At 39.4% G+C, this 20,861-nt stretch overlaps 2 protein-coding genes across 5 annotated transcripts in view; one reads left to right on the top strand and one right to left on the bottom strand.

The window, feature by feature from the left end:
• The window catches only part of LOC148678026 (cilia- and flagella-associated protein 337-like), a 29,618-nt gene extending 21,389 nt beyond the window's left edge, over window positions 1-8,229 (top strand). The window contains exons 20-26 of one of the 2 annotated variants that reach the window (XM_088630702.1): window positions 144-202; window positions 2,734-2,875; window positions 3,726-3,765; window positions 4,691-4,779; window positions 6,013-6,164; window positions 7,334-7,416; window positions 7,826-8,229. In XM_088630702.1, the coding sequence (XP_088486828.1) occupies window positions 144-202; window positions 2,734-2,875; window positions 3,726-3,765; window positions 4,691-4,779; window positions 6,013-6,164; window positions 7,334-7,416; window positions 7,826-7,985 (725 nt within the window). In that variant the 3' untranslated portion in view covers window positions 7,986-8,229. The remainder of the gene's footprint in view (window positions 1-143; window positions 203-2,733; window positions 2,876-3,725; window positions 3,766-4,690; window positions 4,780-6,012; window positions 6,165-7,333; window positions 7,417-7,825) is intronic. The other variant, XM_088630712.1, reaches the window with a different exon arrangement.
• Window positions 8,230-9,740: 1,511 nt separating this feature from the next.
• hspa4l (heat shock protein 4 like) overlaps window positions 9,741-20,861 on the bottom strand; it is a 49,104-nt gene continuing 37,983 nt past the window's right edge. The window contains exons 13-20 of one of the 3 annotated variants that reach the window (XM_088630724.1): window positions 20,079-20,129; window positions 18,130-18,231; window positions 17,307-17,450; window positions 15,687-15,812; window positions 14,734-14,841; window positions 14,225-14,344; window positions 12,930-13,091; window positions 9,741-12,447 (exon numbers count right to left, since the gene is read on the bottom strand). In XM_088630724.1, the coding sequence (XP_088486850.1) occupies window positions 12,250-12,447; window positions 12,930-13,091; window positions 14,225-14,344; window positions 14,734-14,841; window positions 15,687-15,812; window positions 17,307-17,450; window positions 18,130-18,231; window positions 20,079-20,129 (1,011 nt within the window). In that variant the 3' untranslated portion in view covers window positions 9,741-12,249. The remainder of the gene's footprint in view (window positions 12,448-12,929; window positions 13,092-14,224; window positions 14,345-14,733; window positions 14,842-15,686; window positions 15,813-17,306; window positions 17,451-18,129; window positions 18,232-20,078; window positions 20,130-20,861) is intronic. The other 2 variants (XM_088630731.1, XM_088630742.1) reach the window with 2 other exon arrangements.

Raw genomic sequence — 20,861 nt, forward strand, 5'->3', positions numbered from 1 at the left:
ATGGCTCCCAGTCTTTAGTGATAAATGTATGCAACTTGCATGCTCCAATGTGTTTTAGGTATTCTACTGATAAACTTGTAAAAATATGAGAAATGAGGGCGTTGCCATTTGATTTCCTGGAAATGGATTGTTGTTTCTTGCAGGTTGTATTCATCTTTGGAATATATTTGGTGGTGGAAGACTCTTTGGAAAATTTAGTGGAGTAAGTGTAATTTACATCATCTATCTGTTCTTTCTTGTGTAGCACAATTCTTTCAAAAGGCCCCGAATTACTTTAAAAGTAGGAAGGGACTGTTCCTCCACCAGTGCTGTACAGAGCCCACTGGGGTGTGTAAGAGCATCTACAGTACACTGCGGTAAGTGGTTAGCTTAGCTTGAGTTAGCCTGAACTGAAATGCAGTTACGTCTAACGCCATGGGACCCTGAATAATGAGCATACAGGAAGTCAGAGTAATATCTCATCTAAAAGAAAGGACACTTCCTACAACACAATATCCCCTGTAAAGTCTACTGAACATCAAGAGAAACGTATCACTCTATTTGTGAATGAGTACATTGGCAAAAATTAATCATTTTCATGAATTGGGCTTTCACTGGTTGTGACATTCTTGGGTGACCCTGACTTTTCCATAAGCACTTCCTTACCTCATTAGTAAGAGAGGTGATTGGGGGGAAAAGGGGATGAGGTCGTTTAGTCCGTTGAATGTCAAGAATCTTGACTCTATTATTGCTAAAAATATATATTTCTTGTGAATGTAAGAATTTTTTTTTGTCTAATAAAGAGACAGAGAACAGATTTATTCTACTGGTATGTTGAAGGCTGGACTAAGTCAGTTGCTTTCTGTCTGAGGAGTTCACAGCTAGTAATTGCTAACCTGGAAAGACACTGCAACCAAATACAGTCTTTCAGTGATGGCCAAGATGTGGAGGAACACATGTGATGACTTTGCCAAGATCAATGGGAAAGTCCAAGTGTGGTGGTCTTGGCAGGAGTGTCTGGTCAGTACAGAATGACAATAATCAAGTCCTGGGACCTCATTGGCTTTGTGTCCTGTAGGCTCATCCCAATCTGGCAACATTCCAGCAGTACAGCACTTGTGTAACAGCAGCTTTCTTACAAGATATGAATATGATAGTTACTGTAATGCTGTGTATTCCTTTCTCGCCAGTCCTGAGCCCTATTGAACATTTACGTCACAAACGGGGATAATATATGTAGATGGTTCTTTACTGTGCACCTGTAAGATGTCTGCTTCCAAGAAAGAAAAATAATAGTAACACTAAGGAATCACAAGTCATGTGTAATATATACAGTGTACTGCATAACAGTACATGTAAACTGACAAACATTGTGGTACTAAGTACGAATCTAACTGCAGGTTTCTATGAGTTGTTTTCTCTCTTGTGTTGTATGAAACGGATGTCAGTCCTTCCTTGAAAGGTTTCAGTGACTCAGAAGTGATGAAATTTTGTGCTACAATGTGTGCCCTCTCACTTCGCTGCCAGTCAGCCCAGAGGGAGAGGAGACTGCCCCATGGAACTGTTCCCCCATGCCTCCCGGGTGGTACAGCACTTCAGTCTCTCTGTTCGCCAGAGAGCAGCCCACTGGAGTGCTGTTCACTGGCACGGTCGCCGGCAGAGCTTGTGTTGGAATCTGTGTCACATCTCTCCAGGGGGGAGGCTGTGCTGAGCAGGGCTGCCTTTTGTAGGTTAATTTAAAATATATTTATCCACAGCCTCCCAGCATGCTGAAGAGTTTCATGTGGAGTAGGGCTCTGTTCAGGGCACAGTTTGCATTTCCCTCTTACGGAGAAAAAAAGAAAGGACAAAAAGAGAAAGCACACCACTGAGACTGATGTAAGGCTTTTCTTTTTTTCCAAGTTTCAAATAGGTCTCTGAGAATAAGTGCTCTTCCAGCACTTTCTCATTCATTGCTTTGTTCTCAGTGTTCTGTGACAAAGCTCTGCAGTGCTTGGTGGTGCTTGTGCTCTGTGGGTGTCTTAAACCTGGTTGGAGTTCCTCATGAAATTTTCATCTGGTAGAATCTGAGAGGCAGATTCTACTTATTAAAATACATGAATTCAAGAACAGAAGGAAAGTATTTGTTTACCTACTTGTTTACGTTCATGTCAAATTCTTCTTGAACAAAGGAAACACAAAACCTTTACAAAGAAACAGACCTGCTGAAGAATTCTCTTGTGCTTGAGAAGAAACACATTTTTGTTGATCATTGAGGCAACCACTGAAGTGAAGTGCAGTGTATCGACTCAAATATTCTTTAAATGAAGCAATGGATGTACTGCCTTCATGCAGCCATGTCGTACAGAAGGTCAATGTGTGTTCAAAGATCTATTGCAGGTCATCCAATCCATGACATTGCCAAAGTTCAAGGGTGACAACAAAATGTTCCTCTTATATATACTGTATGCATGGTGCTTTTTCAATTTTGTTTTTGTAAATTAACTAAATTTTTAAAGCCATACTGTATTGAACAAGAGCTGACTGCACTGTGGAGAGCAGAAAGGCCACGTAGAAGAAAGAGAATCTGTCTTTGTGTTTCAGTATTATGAAAAATTTCCATACTCTTTACATCTATGATTTCTGTTGTCCCGAGCAACAGGCTGGGCTCCCATAGATTTTTCCTAGCACTGAGTTTTTTCTTACAGACCTTTATCTCGCTGTGTCATTACTCCATTTAGTGACCGGATATGTGTATGTTGTGTGTATGCCCAGTCTCCACAGCAGGCCACTGTCACCGACCTGGCCCTGGGGAAAGGAGACACATTGCTGCTGTCTGCGGACCAGCTGGGATGGCTGCGCATCTGGGACATTGCAGGCTTTGCACAGCATGGGCCTGAGACCACTGACCCCACCTGTAAGAATCGCCAGTACAGTCTTCTGACTCAGGCATTTCACTTTACTTCCTTTCTAAAACTAAGCAAGGTGTCTATGCTTCAGTTTACAAACGAGACCACTTTCATTTTAAGCTTCTAATAAAATAATGTGTGGAGTGCAATTTGTTTTTAAATCTAAGTTTGTAAAAGGTGTTTGTTTTAATTGTCATGTTCAATATCCATTCTAAGAATTCACAGTTAACATTGATTTTCTTTTTCAGCAGTGCTGCCGCTTTGATTTAGATTTAATTATGCTATAACAGACAGTGACCATCATTTCTGTGTTTTTCTGCTATGGGACTGCAGACATCAATATTATTTATTCCTGGACCTGCGGGGCTACAGTCTCAAAGGTCTTATGGGTACCTAATAACCCTCAGTGAGTCAAGACCTGGAAACAGTGCTAATATTGACCAAATAAGCGAATAATGGATTCACATAAAGACATTAATAGTCCATCCTTAACAGTTTGGCTGTTCCCAGACAATGAGATTCAACTTCGGATGAAGCCTTTCAAAATGGAATACATGACATTGTTTCAAGGCTGCTCCACAGAAACATTTAACAGAAATCATTTTCGTAGAATAGTCTCCTGGGGCTGCATCAAGCTTTGGGGATGCGTTTTGTGAAATTGTTGTGGAATCTTAGTGCAGGGTGCACAGTAATAGGCTTGAAATTATTTTGTATCCCCTCCCAGGCTTAGTTTATAGAGACAATTCACACTAGTTGTGTTTTTAAATAGTTAATGAAGTGAAACCTTAGCAGGAAATTTTGCAAGGGATTAGCTCTTGGGTGTTTCCATAAAGTACCGGTATATTTCTTTCTTCACAGTGCTGTGCAATTGGAGAGCACATGCCTGCAGCATTACAAGGTAAACCAACACTTACCCATAAATATGCACTAATGAAGTACTGTTCACGAGAGTAAAGAATGTATTTTTAGAATTATTTGTTTGTGAAAGCACCAAATGTAAAATCAAATTTTCTGTTCCAGCTAAAATTCTTACAAAAATGAAAAACACAAGCTCCTTTTTTTAAGATATTAACTATCCTAAAAATATCCTATTTTCAACTAACTATCCTAAAAAAAAACTATCCTATTTTTTCTATGGGAATTAATCTCTATAAAGAGATTACAGCAACCATAATGAACTATCATAGTGAGGAGGATTTCGAATACAGAAATCGTGTACTGTGCATATTGTTTGTGTAGAATTGTTTGTTTGTGTCTAAATTAAGAAAGAGCTACCTTTTTAGAAGAGGAGTTGAGCTGCACAGGTACTATGGCACATTGAAGAGAAGATACCCAGACTCTGGGAGAAGATTTATGATAATTTATTTAGATTTATGCGACCTTGGTTAAGTCAATCAGTTTAATCCTTTCAGCATAACACCAAAGAAGCAATTATTTGAATTAAAGAGAAAATATCAAATATTTATTTACATATCCCACTTGAATTCCTTGATTGAATTAACTTTTTTCTGGACTGACTTATTTTACAATAAGCATTCTGTAAAAATGTATGAAGCATTTAGTTTGACTTTCAAATATTAGCTTTACACAGGGGCCTTATTTTCTGGCATTCAAGCTGCATTCAGGTTTCTGCATAAATTCTGGAAGATGAGCAGGACTGAGCCTTGTTAGTACTTAAAGGAAAGTGTAATGATACCATCTGACAACAAATTACATCGCACTTTCTTGCAAAGTCTGACATTTCACAGCATTTTTGCAGAACAGCAAACACATTTCACGTCCCTGAGCTTCCTGAAGCCGGTTTTCCGTTTTTGTCTCAACAGCGTTGTGTGTGTCCCTGAGCAGCAGCTGGCGGTCACCTCTGCCAAGGACTGTCTGCTCAGGCTGTGGAGCCACCAGGGGGAGCTGATAGGTACAGTACCATGCGCCCTGGCCTGGAAACCATGGCAACACCTCAGGGAGTGGAAGGACCCTCACGTGAACTGGATCTGCTCCCCCAAACTTTCCATCAGTGTTTAGGAAAAAAAACAGCAAACAGCTTTCTTAATACATTCCAAGCTCATGCTGGTAATGGCAGTGAGTGGTGAGGTGCTAACAATTGATGGTACAAACATTAGTGGCAGTACTCAGATATGACTAAAAGTGTTAAAAAATATGGGAAGGGAACAGCAGCACAACGACAACAGGATTGACTGTTTATCATCACTGTCTGATGGAATTTGACAGTAATGAGGTACCATTTCTCAATATACTACAAGTGTCACATTTAGCTCTGTCTGGTGTGAAGAAGAAGATCAGAATAATTCAGCACCACAGACAGCTCTCAGCAAAACTGGACTACAGCCCTGAAAATCAGTTTTCTGGGCAGCAATCAAATGTCTGTTTGTGGGAGTGTTACACATGCATATCTGGGAACTGTAATTGGTCAGACAAGACCGTAAAAATGGCTGACCCTGTGCTCTGAGAAGAGGCCATTTTGCACATCTAGTCAGTTTGGTCATTTGGGCCTAATTGAGCTAATAAAATCATTCGTTTTTTTCCTCAAAGACGCCCTGATATCAACTTCAATGGGTAGGGTGTTCCATACTCCCACAACTTTTTTGGTAAAGAGGTGCCTTGTGTTCTCAGCTTTAAATACAGTTTGTCATGTGGTTTTACTATTGTTTGTGAAATTGGCAAGGTTGACTTTGCAAAACCTTTGAGGATTTGAAATACTTGTATGGTGCCCCCCCCTTGCAGTCTTATGTGTTCAAGGTTAAAAGTTTCAGCTTTTTCAGCCTATAGGCAATATAATAAGTATTACGCAAGAAGCCAGGAGGTGTAAATCACAAATTCCACCCACCACTGCAGCCTGTGCACTGCAGGTGCTGACTTCCGGACCGGTTTACTTGTTTCTCATACTGTTTTGCCCCTTAGTGCACTATCACCACACATCACACATTCTTCATCTTTGTGAATCCTGTTTGAAACAAACTGGTAAATAGTGCACTTCAAGTCTGACCAAATGTTTCTATGTTAGTCAAAAATGACTTTGTGCTTCTTCTTTTTCAAAATCTCTTGTTTATAATATAAAGAGCCCAGGAATGACTTTAAGTGTGTCCCATCGTCTAGTTCAAGGTCTGTCTCCATGCTGGTTGGACTGCAGGTATATTTGGCCAGCAGGAGCACTGGGATGTGAGGAAAAAGGAGACTTGGAGACAGGAGCTGCCTGAGGACCTGAGGGTGCTCACAGAGGAGCCTGTCCTACAGGGGGTGCTGAGGAGCAGCCCTCCCAGCGACACTGGCATTCACACAGAGGTGCTGCGCTGGGCATGGGGCTGGGGGAGAGGTGGGCCACTACACTCTGGTTAGGTGCCTGATTGCCTCTAGCCAGCATGGGAATCTGATATATTGAGACAAATATATGTTCAGTCACAGTGAATCTTTCACTGTGAGACAGTGAGTCTTTCAGAGTCAGAAGGTCTTCTGATTCTCTTTCCATATGCACTCTTAATTTGTTAGTTGAATAATTATTCATCTTACTAAACAGTTTTTTTTAGGTCCGAGGCAAGCATTCAAGAAAACGTGCATTATTTGCTCTCTTATGAACCAAATCTGACGAAAAATAACCAGACTTAGGAACTGAATGACTTGAAACCCATGTACTCCCTGTCTTTTTTAACCTTTTGTCTACCAAATGAAAATTACAGTTTAATGTTTGGTAAACAATTTTTGTCCTCCTGAAAATGTATCGACTGTACACACCTAGTCAGATAAGTGTTAATTTCCTGTGAATATCTTTTTCATCATTCCAGCCTCATTTGTTCAGATTAATAGATTTGTAATCTCTTATTGAAATCCAGATTCATTTGAATGTTTTTAAAACAAGCCAAATTTAATTCAATCAGTGCCAGCGGTAATGGAAATATTTAATGTCTGCTTTTTTTTTTTGAACTACTCTGTAGTGCCCTATTTAGGCATCTCTGTGTTACCTGAATACATTGTTACTGAGATCTACTGTATAAAATTGTTGGAAGAATTAATTTATTTGGTAAATCGTTTCAAGGCATCTCCATCATGTATTCGCTAAATCGAAGAGTGGAGTTCTAATGAACATTTGAGAGGGAAGAAGGCAACCGAACTAATTCAACTCGGCTGATGCAACTTGCACTTAATCCTGACGCGATCGCCTCAGTTCATATATATATATACCACACGTCACCCTCTCCTCTTCTTCGCTCATTTTCGTTTCCCTCCATTGGCCCATCGCCAGCTTTGCAGCCGCCCCTTGGTCGCCTTTTCACCAAGCAAGGGGGTCCCAGCCTCCCCATTCGGCCTGGAGGTCGGCCCTCAGCCAATTGGGTTAAGCCAAAGTTTTCACAAAAATCAGTAAACGATTCTACGGTTACACAAACCTCGGCTGCTCTCATTCCTCGTGAGCTATACAGGACCCAGAAATGAAACTCTGCCCTTTTAATGTTGTTTAGGGTACTGTGTGGCAGGAAGCGCTTTCCTCACCGACTGCTCAGGACATCGAGGAAGAACTGCAGACGTATCAGCCATCCTTCAGGTACCGTCACTTAGAATGAACATTACAGTGATTTGTAAGATTTTAAAGATGTTAATCATTGTCAGCTTGAACATAATGTGCTCCCAGGTTATTTGTATCAAAGAATGGAGTATTTTTGTAAAGATTGTCCTGTGAGTACACTACATAGAAGTGTTGCATAATTTTTTGTACTGTGCATGCACAAAGATTTTAGCTGGTTTTAGTGAATGGGTTGACCCTAACAAAAAACTCTAAAGCTGCTTATGGCTTATATACCATATACTGTGTATTTAAGGTTTGATGGCAAATGCTACACGTTCTGACTATTGCACTTGAGATCACAGGTACAGAATTCCTTTCTACTGCTGTCAGTGTTGACTCGATTCCCTGAGGAGACCCTCACAGTGTGTCCTCTGCCCTCTTTCCTTAGAGTCCGAGGCCACCTCACACAGGTGGACATCCCGCAGGTGTCGGGCAGGCTGATGACCTACCAGACTCTGCAATGGTATGAGCTGGATGATGTCCGCAAGGAAATCCACAAGCCAGACCCTGCAGCGGAGCTCAATGACCCGTATGACTTCTCTTTCTGAGCCAGGTCACGTCCCATAGGAGGGCTACCTGCATCCAGAGCAATGAGCTACAGGTCTTGGCTCTCTTGGCCATAATTCTCATATTTAAATGGATTTTTTCAAAATATGAAAAAAAATTGTTTTTATCGGAAGGGTTGGTTCTTGAATTTACCATTATCGGATTTCAGAATAAAGGTAAAACAGAGCACAACGGTATATTTACTTCACATACTTTGAATAAACTTCAAATGTTTACACAAAACAATGGAAAGGTACCTAACTGAAAAAGACAAGCTGATATCTTTGCCTCTTTGAAATCCAGGTTTCATTTACTGTTCAACAGATTTCTTGTCAATGATTACAGTTTTTCTGTGTAAGAGAAACTGGAGAACAGGAACTATAAGCTTTAGAAAGTCTTCTTGTTTTTTTATATCATAAATCTTCCATTGTAAGCCGAACTGTAAATGCTGAAATCCCTGCTGCTTTCTTCTAGCATTTAAGTGCTTATGTCCTTTGAATATAGGCATCAATTTTCTGGTTTCACATGCAAGATGTACTGATTAAATGGTTATTATGCCCATCTTAAATATTGAGCAGTATTACTGATCTTCATTTTTGACAGTAGAAAATCTGGAAATTCTGCAGAAAAGCTGATTTATCAGAATTGCCCACTCCTTCCCTAGGTTCTGAACATTTTTATAGCCTTAAATGTTGTACAGTTGCTGGACTCCTGCCTTTCAAGATGTGCTTGTTTTCTTTTTGATAAATAAGTCTGAGCTCCTATACTGTACATGATGTACCAAATTTAGCTATTAACAAATAGTGCTTCTTTCTTTAACCAATATGCTATAAAAAAGGTAGCCTAGTCTCTTTTGAATAACTTGACATAAAAAGGAAAATATAAGCTTTATGTCCTGTGTACAGAATTAACTCTTCTTGAAGTGGATTCACATCTGGTGCTGACACTGAATGAAACTTTTGATACATGACATCATCTGTATTTTTGCCTTGTCTCTTTCTCACTTGGATAAATTCCTGCATAGGAATTATTTTGATATGATTTTACTCAGTTTTGATTACAATGTTATGATTAAATTTTAGTTTATAGTTGCTGGGGGCAAAACAGACAGACAGAAACAGTGAAAAATAATTTTATAACTTCTCAACTGCATATTTTTTCTCTTCGTCTCTACAACTGATCAAACAATTCTGACAAACAAGATGTGAAATAGGGCAGCTGAACACAACTATGCAGCTGTTTCTAACTGAGCTGCTGCTTCATGGTGTGAGAATTACAATTGCTTAGTTACCGTTTGTGTCACTTGTGGTTGAAAGAAGAAAAATATATAGGAAGCAAAAATATATATCCAAAGGTTAGCACATTCTCACTGATCTGCTTATTCAACAGTACTGGCTCTCAATTTCACTTAACTACTTTAATATTTTATGCAAAACTATAATTACTTATTAATAGTGTATTTGGGTGTTAATAGAACATTGATTCACCTTACCTAGTAACAGTATTGCATGCAGGTGAACTGAAGACAGAAGCTGCAAAGATATCCAAGGAGTTAAAGATACAAGCCCTCAAAAAGAGGACTGGAGCTTTACTTTATACAGCCTCATCACATCTCATTCTGCCATACTCTTATGGGCTTAATCAGTTAACATTACATAATTAATAGGAGTGAATTTACAGTTCCTTAAGTTTCTAAAATGTTTCAGCATGTTATTATTAAAAAATAAATAAATATGAAATAATGAGAAACACCTTAATCATTTTTATGTATTTAATTATCCTTTTGGTACAGAATTGTTACACAGCTGCAATGGAATATGATAAACTGTATTTCACTATTTCTTAAAGCAGAAAATACAAAGCTGCCAGTTACAGATGTAAAACTACTGGAACTCAGCATCAGTACAGCATCCATTTACTCTAGAAAGTGGGGTCAGTGTGTAATGGCAATACTTGGGCAAATAAGGCCAAAATAATTACTTAGACAAAGAGATTAAATGCCCTACCATGGAAATTATACTGTAATTTTTATTAAATCAGAATATGCATAGTTTGTATAAACTAAAAGCTGGTGACCTTGTGTTTGTAGAGTGCTGAGTTACTTATAAAGAGAACATAATAAAATAAAATGTAGATTATCAGACAACATTTTTGAAAGTTTAATTAAGAAATGCTTACATCTGATGCATCTAGCAAGATTGTACTGCTCAGAATGTCATAGTCTTCGATAGAAATGCTAAAAGCTTTGTCAAACCTCCCATATTTTGAATAACAAATACTTCCACTAACATGTTTGAAAAGGGAATAACAAAGAAACAAAAGTTCTTACAGACACCTTCCAGAACCAAAACACAATCGTTTTCTGCTCTGTATTTAATTTGCACAAGGAGCATCATAAGTACCTATACATCAAAAAATATACTGGTTTGCAAAGACGGACCAATCCATCTCTATCACCAGAACTGGCTGCAAAAAGCCGATAGCTTTACAAACACAGTAACAGAAGGTTTGTGAGGAAATCGAGGGCACATACTGTAGTTTCATTGTACATTTGCTGAACAAGACAGGTATTGACAACACGCATCCCTCACCAAACAAATGCAATCAGTGCATAAGGAATATCAGCCCTGCTTTATCAGGCTTGATTATTCAGGAAGCTTTGCCAGGCTCCATGCTCATGTTAAATCGCAAGCCGTGTCAACATGCAGACCTCACAAGCAGTTGTCAATCCAATATACCCTACCTGCTGCACTGAACTAGAAAGTGTTCTCCGATTTCCACCATGGCTTTTAATCTTGTGGATTTTCACCAAGGTTCGGAGCAGCACTTCCAAACATTTTTTATTTAATTAATTTTAAGAAAAATCAAGTCAGTCTCAACTGCCACTGAAATCACAGCAAAAACAGAGATGTAGGGCACTTTGTTTTTTCAAAATGTACATTGTTATCTCATCCAGTGAGCTTTTACAGTATTATAGCAGATGTGCAAAGCAGTCCTATAGCTTTTGGGGCATTATGATCAATGGATTCAAATAAAAGTATTGTTTTTAGATTTTTTTAACACTGAAATGGAAGTTTCTATCTTTCACCTTTTTCTGAAGGGAACAATGCAAGTCAAGAACCCTTCTCAATTGTCGCTAATTAGTGAAATCAAGGAACAGCTAAGACTATTAAATATCCATGTGATTACCATAGCTGTTTCTGTTCCACAACAGTTTAAATTTCTATTCTTAGGAATGGCAGAGCACTATTTTACAATCCAGCATCTAAAGGCAAACCCAAATGAAAAGTGGTCTAATGAAAGAATCCCCTCCGTGTGTCAGTCTTATGACCTGCTATAAGAAACCCTTTAGTTGCAGTAACTTATCAGTACAATGTGAAATGCCACAGAACAAACTGCTAAAAAACAAACAAGAAAATAACACAGAAACAGTTTTCTATGTTAATTTATGCTCTTGTCCTTGTTTGAGCGCCAAATGAACTTGACATAGTTCAGTGCTTGTTTTTGGTCAGAATAACAGCTTTTTTCAATTGTCTCCATTTTCTACGAAGTAAATGTGGGAATGGATCAGTACAATAAAACACAACCAAGACGGCTTCTCCTGGAATCCAAAAACCATTTTGCTGTTGCTAGTTTTCTCACAATAACAGTTGTTAATACGCACTTAAACTTTTCTTCGAATGTGTAACTAACTGCCAATTTAAATTACTATAATATTTACAAATTCAAAACAGAAAACGTATCTCAAAAATTAATTTAAATATATAATTTTTTAAACTCATATCTTAATTATTTTAATGGCATGTAATATAATTTATTCACCAACAACATCTTATGTGCAATACATATTTACTTCTAAGGCTTTACAGAATCCAACGCCTTAGTCTTGAAGTTACCTTTCACAAGCCTAAAGGTATGTTTCGGAATAACAATCTGTTTTTGAATAAAGCAGAATGTTCGCAGAATACACACTCCAATCCAGTATCGGCTAACACAATAACAGACATGACTATAAACACTAAAGAATCTGTCCCCCATCGATAACCCTGGTTGAACCAGATAGACATGTGTTCTTAAACCACACCTGACTGCAATAACATATTCAAATTCAAAAACAAAAGGTGTAAGAAACTAAAACACGGGACAACCGATAAAATACAGAACGTGGAGAACAAACCCAATACGTGTCTTGTAAACCAGCTCTAAAAACTGACTTAAAACCTAAAGTGATGATGGGATATCCTGAAGACACTGGGGGCGCTGGTCTCAGTCCACCTCCATTTCCCCTGTACGTGGCTTTGTTGGGTGGGGGTTTTCTCCCTTGGCCTCCGTCTTGCCCTCCGGCCCGCTCTGTCCATTCACTGGGCCGTTTTGAGCCTCACCGTTCTTGTCCTTCTCATCTGGTGGGAGCTCCACTTTAGGCTTTGGCTTGTTGATAACAGCACTGCAGATCCTATCCAGATCCTGAACAAGTGAAAGAAGCATAAGGTACATTCTACACCAGCACCTATATCACACACTGCACCCCACTGAAGCCCAGCAGGGGTGAGCCTGGCCAGTATCTGGATGGGAGACCTCGTGGGGAAAAACTAAGGTTGCTGCTGGAAGAGGTCTTAGTGGGGCCAGTTATTATTAATAATAATAATAACCTACAATGGAATACAAATTAACAATACAGAAGAAGGACTGTGAGGAACAAAAATATTGTATAAACTGCCCATCATCAATTTATCATAGCAAGTTCCCCGGAATTCTTCAAGAAACAACTCATTGATTTCCCCACAATAGTAACCTACCAATATTCGGATAAGCAAGGCTACAAACCAGTCCTTTCTTATGTTCTTGTATTCTGAGCCTTGGCTTTATACTTCAAAATAAAAAAGATAAACCGGTAGTTTACGCAGGTGTTGTAGATGTACTTCGGGGTTGTCTGTCAGTGAGCTTACCTGGGTTTTTGCAATGATTTCTGTCACTTTCACCGCAGGGTCCTGGGCTATAGTGAGCTTACTCTGCGCGTTCATCTTGCTGTTCATCCAGTTCATCGTCTCATTGACACACTGCTCCACCTTTGCAATCTCTGCTGCTTCCAGGTGATCATATCTCTCATCCTGGGGACAGGGGGTAGAAGGGCAGAACTTCTGTTAGAAAAATATAGCATATGATAGCTTGGCATACTTGTGTGGAGGAAGAGGAATGTAAAAAAGGGAGAATAAAAAGAAGAACAAAACTGGATTTTCTTCTCTCTCAGTTAAAATTAGTGTGAGAACCTGCAAAAATACACATTTCCCAAAAAAGTAGCCAGAATTTCACCCTCTTAATTAAACATGACACCTACTCCTCAGCAGATTTTTATGATTTTTGGGATTGAAAACTACAAATTTGAAATTACGGTTTGATTGAGTGAGCTATACAAAATACTCAAATTCACTATGATCAACATGGACTTCTCATAAATGAATTTTCAATTGTTTTAACTATACGAAAACAAACCATATCTGTACCTGACTTGTACACTTTGAGAAAGCAGTACTGTGAATATAGGTAGTCAGTAGGTATATTTCAAAATCTAAAACTGTGTGTGTATCTAAATCATACTGAAATCTGAAATTGCTTATTTCCAACAGAAAGCACAGTAAGTGTATTTTCTTACAGGAAATTGGACACAAGTCCTGCGTGTTCCAATTTGTCATTGACAGTTTCTACGACAGAGTGTAACAATTTCATCTACTGTACAAAATTTCAAAACAAGTTAAAAGCAGATTGTGGCCACACAAACACAAATAATTAGGATTTGATTAGGTCTCCTCACTGATTCTGATAAAGCAAAGGAGTAATGAATCTGGGTATTTATCAGGAAATCAGTAATTCCGTATTATGCTCACTGAAAGCATACTGACCTCTTTCCTGTGAAACATAATCAATGACATTAACAAGCTTTTTCCAACAATTTCCTTTCCATTGATGTTTTTAGGGGTTATTCTGCTCTTTATTTATTAAAGGGCATTAAATAGGCAACAACAAATGAGTAATGGAAAATAAGTTAACAGCATTTGTTGTCTTTTAATGACTCCCGGTATATTTACACGGTTGTCTTAGGTAGTTAAATTGAAAAACGTGGCCTGATCTCACACAGTCAGAGCTTTTGAGTTCAGTTCTTTATTCTAAGCTATCAAATTGTGGTATAATTCTCTGAAACAGAACTGACTGAGGCAGAATCACTTCTGAAATAAAACTGCAGTACCTTTTGTTTATAGGCCTCCACTGCTTTCATGAAGAGCTGAATTTTCTTGCCCAGTTCATCAAATGCCTTCGGCCTCTCCTCATGCTCCCTGTGCCGGTCCTGAATGGGTTGACCAAATCTCTGTGGAAAAGAAAGTGAGGACCTCCCATGAGCAGTTCACTTCCATTTCCACCATGAAATTATTAGGACCCTAGGAAGGATCAAATTTGAAGAGTGCATCTCAAACAGGTTAATGCTTTGAGGTGGTCATCTGTGAAACACACATTCCTGCTTGGCGTGAATGACTCTGTGCACAACAATCCTTTGATAGTGGTAGTGATAGTGATTTAAATATTCGATACTGGACATCTGGCTATAAACTAAACTGGCCACAAGGAGAATTGGTTTTGTGAAAGCTGCCATTTTACAGTTTTAAGGAAAAATAGGTTATGGAATAAGAGAAGTCTATTTGACTCCTCTTATTCCATTTGCTGCCATCTTGATCCAGAACCAGACTGAAGAATTCTTGCCTTCAGTTCAGCCAGTTTGTCTACGTAGACTTGCTTGGGCTGATCCTCCCCCTCCTCGTACAGCCAGTTCTCTGTGTCCTCCAGCATCAGGGTCAGTCTGTTGCTGTCCTGCAGGGTCAACACGACATTGTCTTAGAAGGGATGCGAGCGTCTCATTGTACATTAAGATGTCGACCATGTATTTTTGAACCGCTTCTTCCAATTCAGGGTTGCAGGGGAGCCAGAGACTGTCCAGGCAAGCACAAGGCAGGATACACCCAGGAAGGAAGCCAGTCCATGGCAGGCAGGGCACACACAGACACGTACTCACACCAGGGTCAGTTTTTGCAGAAGCCAATTAACCTACCAGTATGTCTTTGGACTGCTGAAGAAAATCGAGCATCTGGAGGAAACCCACACAAACACAGAGGGAACACACAAACTCCACACCAGATAGCATCCCAGGTCCAGAACTGAACCCCAGGCCCAATTGCTGGGAGGCAGCAATGCTAACAATTGTGCCAATATGCAGCCACAAGATCTCATCATGGCATTATCACATGCAATATATTGGAGTATATCAATTTTTTTTACTATGTCTTTGAAATAATAGCTAAATTTATTGCTTTGTATAGTCTGAATAATGTCCTGCACTGTTTTTTACCTAGAAAAAATGGGGAACAAAGAAACTCTCCATTTTCCAATTTAATTCTTTTTAATGTTGTAATTAACATTATTATTATTTAGAGACGTTCTGCCTCCTGATCAGCAGTCACTCCTGGATAAGACAATCTGGAGATGAAGAACTTTTCCTAGTAACAAAATCTACAGATATTCATCAGAGGTTCCTGCCAATAAAAACAATACTGCTTAAACACGTACTGCTGACTCAAACCCCAAACTAATTCAGTTTCAGGGCCATTTCTTAGACTGACTGGCAGGTTGTTGGCCTACAGCAGTAAGTGCTCTCTTACATCTTCACTGATGAATTTTTCATAGATGCTGCACAGCTTGTCCCGGAGGTCGTAGACGTACTCTTCCACAGCGTTCTTGGCATCATTCCGCTCCTTCTCCAGCTTGTCCTGCATTATCATCTTTCCCTAAGAAGGGCAGAGATGAGCAGTCAAGAAACTGCCCCTACACGCTACTGTCATAAAGCAACAACAAAACCAGTTGTGTTTTTTTCTGATTGATACTACTTTATTAAAACACTTAAAAGTGCCCTGGACATCTATTTTTAACCCTGATGAAACAGGCACAAAAAACACAAAGAGCTATAGACTGGATAATTTGCCTTGCTTAAAACAAATCTGAAAATGTCAAAGGGTAATAGTAATAGCACTGTAGAAAGCAAGGTCATTTTGTCACATGTAATTAAATTATGTCCAGAAAATACACATCTCTAAGTATCTGTGAAAATAAAATCAAACAATCTCAAGGCCTCTGAAGGTTTCTGGTGTCCCTAAGGGAATAAAGGATGTAACAGGAAACATTCAGTAATAAAATGCATCATTCTGGTTAAAGTCAGAAGTGAAGGTTAAGGTTAAACTACCATCGGTAACTGCCTGTGTGAATATGAGATTCATGGCAAGGAAGAAGAGGAGAAGCCTCTTCTGAGGGTGAACCACAGAAAAAGAAAACTCTGTCTTGCTAAATTACATCGGGATGATGGTGCAGACAGAGTAGTTTGGGGTTGTGTTGTCTCTATGGGACGCGGAGCCCTCAAACTTATTGAAAATGTGTGGTTCAAACTCAGGAAGGCAGTTTGCAAACAGAAACCAGAGGGTCTTCCTGGAGAAACAAAAACAAATCACCCCGTCAGAAGTATTAGAAACCCACAGGGCATCAAAGGAGGTGTCTTTTCAGTGTAATCCATACCTGAAAGCGGATTTGCAGAATACTTTCTAAAGGGGTGTGAATTATTATTATTACTAAGATATATTATTTTTTCAGGGGCAATGCTATTAAGATTACCATATAACAATTTTAGATTTTTTTAAACTGCACACAAGTTCCAATCTGTACAACCTTCTGTTCTGTGATGTTCTGTTCTGAATATGTTTTCTGTGATGTTTTCCTGTTTCATTAAAGCATCTTTATAATAGCTGCTCCAATCAGCCTGCTACTGAAAGCTGTTTGCATCAGGAAAATCACCTTCTTCTACCAAGTATATTTGAGATGGTTTCATTTTACAAGGGACATGATTATATTCTACTATGCATTTAACCTACGGAAACCACCCTGCCGCCCTCTTTATTCTGTTCCTAAAGGTGGTCAGGTGCAGCTATGCCGAATAAGCTAGTATGTGTGCTTGGAGAGAAAGTAATTAAAGCGGGTCCATAGCTCATAACGAGGTCGCCCTGCAACGGCTGACTGCAGACTTCAAACCACGAGGAGCAGCAGGTACTCAGGGGGAAGAGCATCGCTTCTGACACCCTGTTCTAACATTTCAGAGGCCAGAGAGCAGATGGCTGCGAACTCCCAGACTGAGTCACCACTCAGGCCTGTGATGTCTGCAGAACCTCCAGCAGCTCCCAGCTCGCTTCGCGCCCTGCATGCTCCGGCACACACAGCTGCTAATTAAACCAGCTTACCTCATTCTCCACAAAGCTGTTCAGCACGTCCCTGCCCAGCTGTCTGATGGTGTTGGCCACAATGGGGAGATCGATGCTCTTGACCTTCACCTTGGGCGCGCAGGCCCCGGAGTTCGGCTCCTGTTTTTCCGCAGCGCCACCCTCCTTTCAACCACAACATTAATGTAGAAATCAGGCGCAGGAACCACAGGAACAACAAGCTTGCTTTCTGTTCAACAGAGCAGAATGCTACACTACAAGCTTTCACACAGCAGTTGCATGATATAGCATGATAAGAAAGAAATGTTCTTCCTTGCCTCTGAAATAATTAACATAAAGACATTTTTAAAGGTTCAGAATAGCACAGGGATTCTCAACTTTTGTTGGTGGATAAACCCTTCTCTAAAGAAATAACTTTTATTCAGGGCCCACAATTCAAAATACAAAGCAAAATTTCTTACATCAAGCAGAAGCTGGAACAGTCAGACAGGTTCCAACGTGTGAGACTGTCAGGTTCACAGATCACTAGAATGGAGGTTGAAATCTGTCAGTTTGTTTCTGCTTCTGCAAAGCTAGTCTCTGAGGAAACCCAAATGTTCTCATACTATAGAATGGTATCCATTTGAGAGGGGAGCAAAGGGAAAGGCATTTCTATAGGTAGAAGTGATCCCAATACTTATCAAGTGATCAGGGGACCCACTTCCTAGGGGCTCAGGCTACAGACTCTTCATTCCTCAACACTCAACCCGGTCTCCAAACAAAATCTTTACTCGATATCATAGTGGATGTAAAAGTTATGTGATGCAACACTGGTGAATGTGCCTGGGCAGTGTAGATTCCTCACCTTGTTGTCAGTGCTCGAAGCTCCAGCCTCCTCACCTGGCTGGTTGGTTGTGTCTGCCTGCTCTCTGGGCTGTGCATCTTCATGGTCCACCTGCATTTTACTCTGAAAGACACAGGGAATGTCATTGACTCACAGATGCACTCACAGAAGTATATATCCTAAAGTTTCCTATTTCTACTGCACAAATAAAGATATATAATAGGCAAAACCTCTATTATATTATTCCAATGAACTACACTGATGCACAAAAGAAACGTAACAGTTCTAGGGCCTGTATCAAATATTTTAAACACGGAACAGCAAAATCACAAAGTATGAAGAAAATCCAAATTGAAAGAATTCTGAAATGTGACACACTGTCACAGATAAAACAATAGAAACTGTTATGACCTGACAGTGCATTAAATCAGTCATAGCAATGTTGATGCACAGGCCTGATCAGCCTCTGGACAGAGTGCTGTGAGATATCCCACCACTCTTCCTGTTCAGCTGCAGCCTGCACAAAACCAGCAGACAATGTGTAGTCATGGTTATCTCCCATTAAAGGAACTGCCAGGCTGGTCCCACAGTTGTTCTGCTGGACACGGGATAAAAAAACTGGCCACAGCAAGACTTCAACACAGTTCTCTTCAAATCATACCATTGTAATCCTAGCAATGTGCATCTTGCATTTTTGCACTGGAATAATCAGCACTTCTTCTGCTCGTTATAATGGGAGATTCCTACACAGTCTCTCAGTTTTTTAACATGTTACCCTTGAATGGCCCCTGAGCATGCATACAGTCTGTTTTTATGTAGAAGGTGAGCTGATGCATGGGTTAGATTCTCTTAGCCATCGCAGTCTGAACACATGACACAGATGAATCAAATGGACATCCTGGGCCATTGGTTGACTAGCTGCCTTGCATAACAAGGCATGTTCCTCAACAGAACTGCTTCTGTGGTTTACGGAACAAGTCTCCTGAAGCAGAACATCTCATTCTTCTAATAACAGACAGGCCACCTTCTATTAGGCCAATACCAACCAGGAGGATGGGTGGTAGGGTGTAGTCTTATCTTTTCTTGTTCTTACACTGATTAGAGTCAAGTCCTTTATACTGGGTATTTATGCAAAATCTTAAAATAATTTTGGAAATAAAACCCATCTGAAACATCAAACACTGAACACCAGGCAGATTTAAAAAAACAAGCAACTTGAGCTCAGTTCTTCGTTATCCCAAGAAACCATGCTGTTAAAAAAAAATCAATCTGCTCATTCTTTAAAATTTAAATAACTGATTTAAGACTGTTGCGTTTGTATTGCGCATCAGTATGAATAATAATAACACCATTAATTATCAAATTTATCACCCAACACTTCATGAGTCTACAAGATAATAGCTTCAGCTTATCTATGTAACTTCCTTTTACTACAGGGAAGGTAAGAAAGATCTTAAATGGCAAAGAATGGTGAAATTATAATCAACATCTTTTATCACAGTGAAGCTCTTTAAGCAGGAAATGAAAAACAGATTCTGCCCATCTAAAGAATCTATAACTACGAACACAGAACAATAATGCAGTGAACAGTGGGAATGCCAGAGGATAAGCAAAATATTACAGAAATAGTCAGGTGGGGATGCCGTCATGGAACTAGTGTAGAATTTACAAAGGATAAACAACAATGATGTGTAGACGTATTTCTTTTCTTAACAATTCCACTTTTCCCAAGTCATCTATCCTAAAGTACCACACTCCCTAGAATAAAGTGAGACACATCTCCTTGACCACACAAATCTTGAGTTTGGTTGTGGGATACAAAGCCTGCTAATGCCTTTTTCTCACTGGGAATTCCGAGAATTCCAGCATTGGGCCGCCTGGTGGGTAACCAGCGACATTTTCTTTTTCATACGAGAAGGATTTAAGTGAAAAGAAGGCATTATGCGGTAATGAACACATTCATCACAAACCTCCTCCTCATAGTTATAGCTGTCATCTTCAATGAGAAGAGAGGGATGCTGCTTCAGAACAAGAAATAAAGAAACAGAGAGGTCTTGAGTGAAAAAATAACCCAGATACCATCTACAGTACCTATGTACCAAAGCTGGAACAATAACACATTCAAAAGGAAAACCCAATTACAGCCAGTTTTTTTTAGGTTTGTACATTAGAAAAACAAATGTCAAGGATCTGCACTACAAGGAAGATGTTAACTTTAGTTATAAAAACAAAATTTAACAGAAGCCTTCTCTGCGATTCTATTGACAAAGATGCAAACAGGCACGTTGTTCAGTGCTCTAATGGGAATATTCACTGTTAATCACATCATATTGCTAAATTATTGCAATAAACTATGGAATCATTATGGAAAATCAGTCCATTTCCACTTGTGTCCTGGATGTACTGTAATAAAAAAGTAGTCTGTCAACACTTAAGGAAAAGATCAGTTTCCAAGCACTAAATTTATTTGGTGTTTTCCATTGAATAATCCATATTCTTAATGGGAATGTAGGTATGCTAATTTTACGTGGAGTGAAATTTGCTGGAATTTTGAGAAAGATCAGTACCTGGCATACAAACGGCTGACAGATTCTGCAGATAACAGTAATTCAGACAAGACAAAAGAAATATAAACCAGACACTAAGCAGAAAGGCAGTTATTTTTAAACTAGGTCCCGGTGTGTCGCAATAGTTCAGAGAGAACAAGGATATACCACACATTACTGTGTTAAGATATGAGCAAATTAAAAAAT

This window comes from Lepisosteus platostomus, chromosome 1, assembly GCF_059453375.1.
Source record: "Lepisosteus platostomus isolate fLepPlt1 chromosome 1, fLepPlt1.hap1, whole genome shotgun sequence".
NCBI classification, from domain to species: domain Eukaryota; kingdom Metazoa; phylum Chordata; class Actinopteri; order Semionotiformes; family Lepisosteidae; genus Lepisosteus; species Lepisosteus platostomus.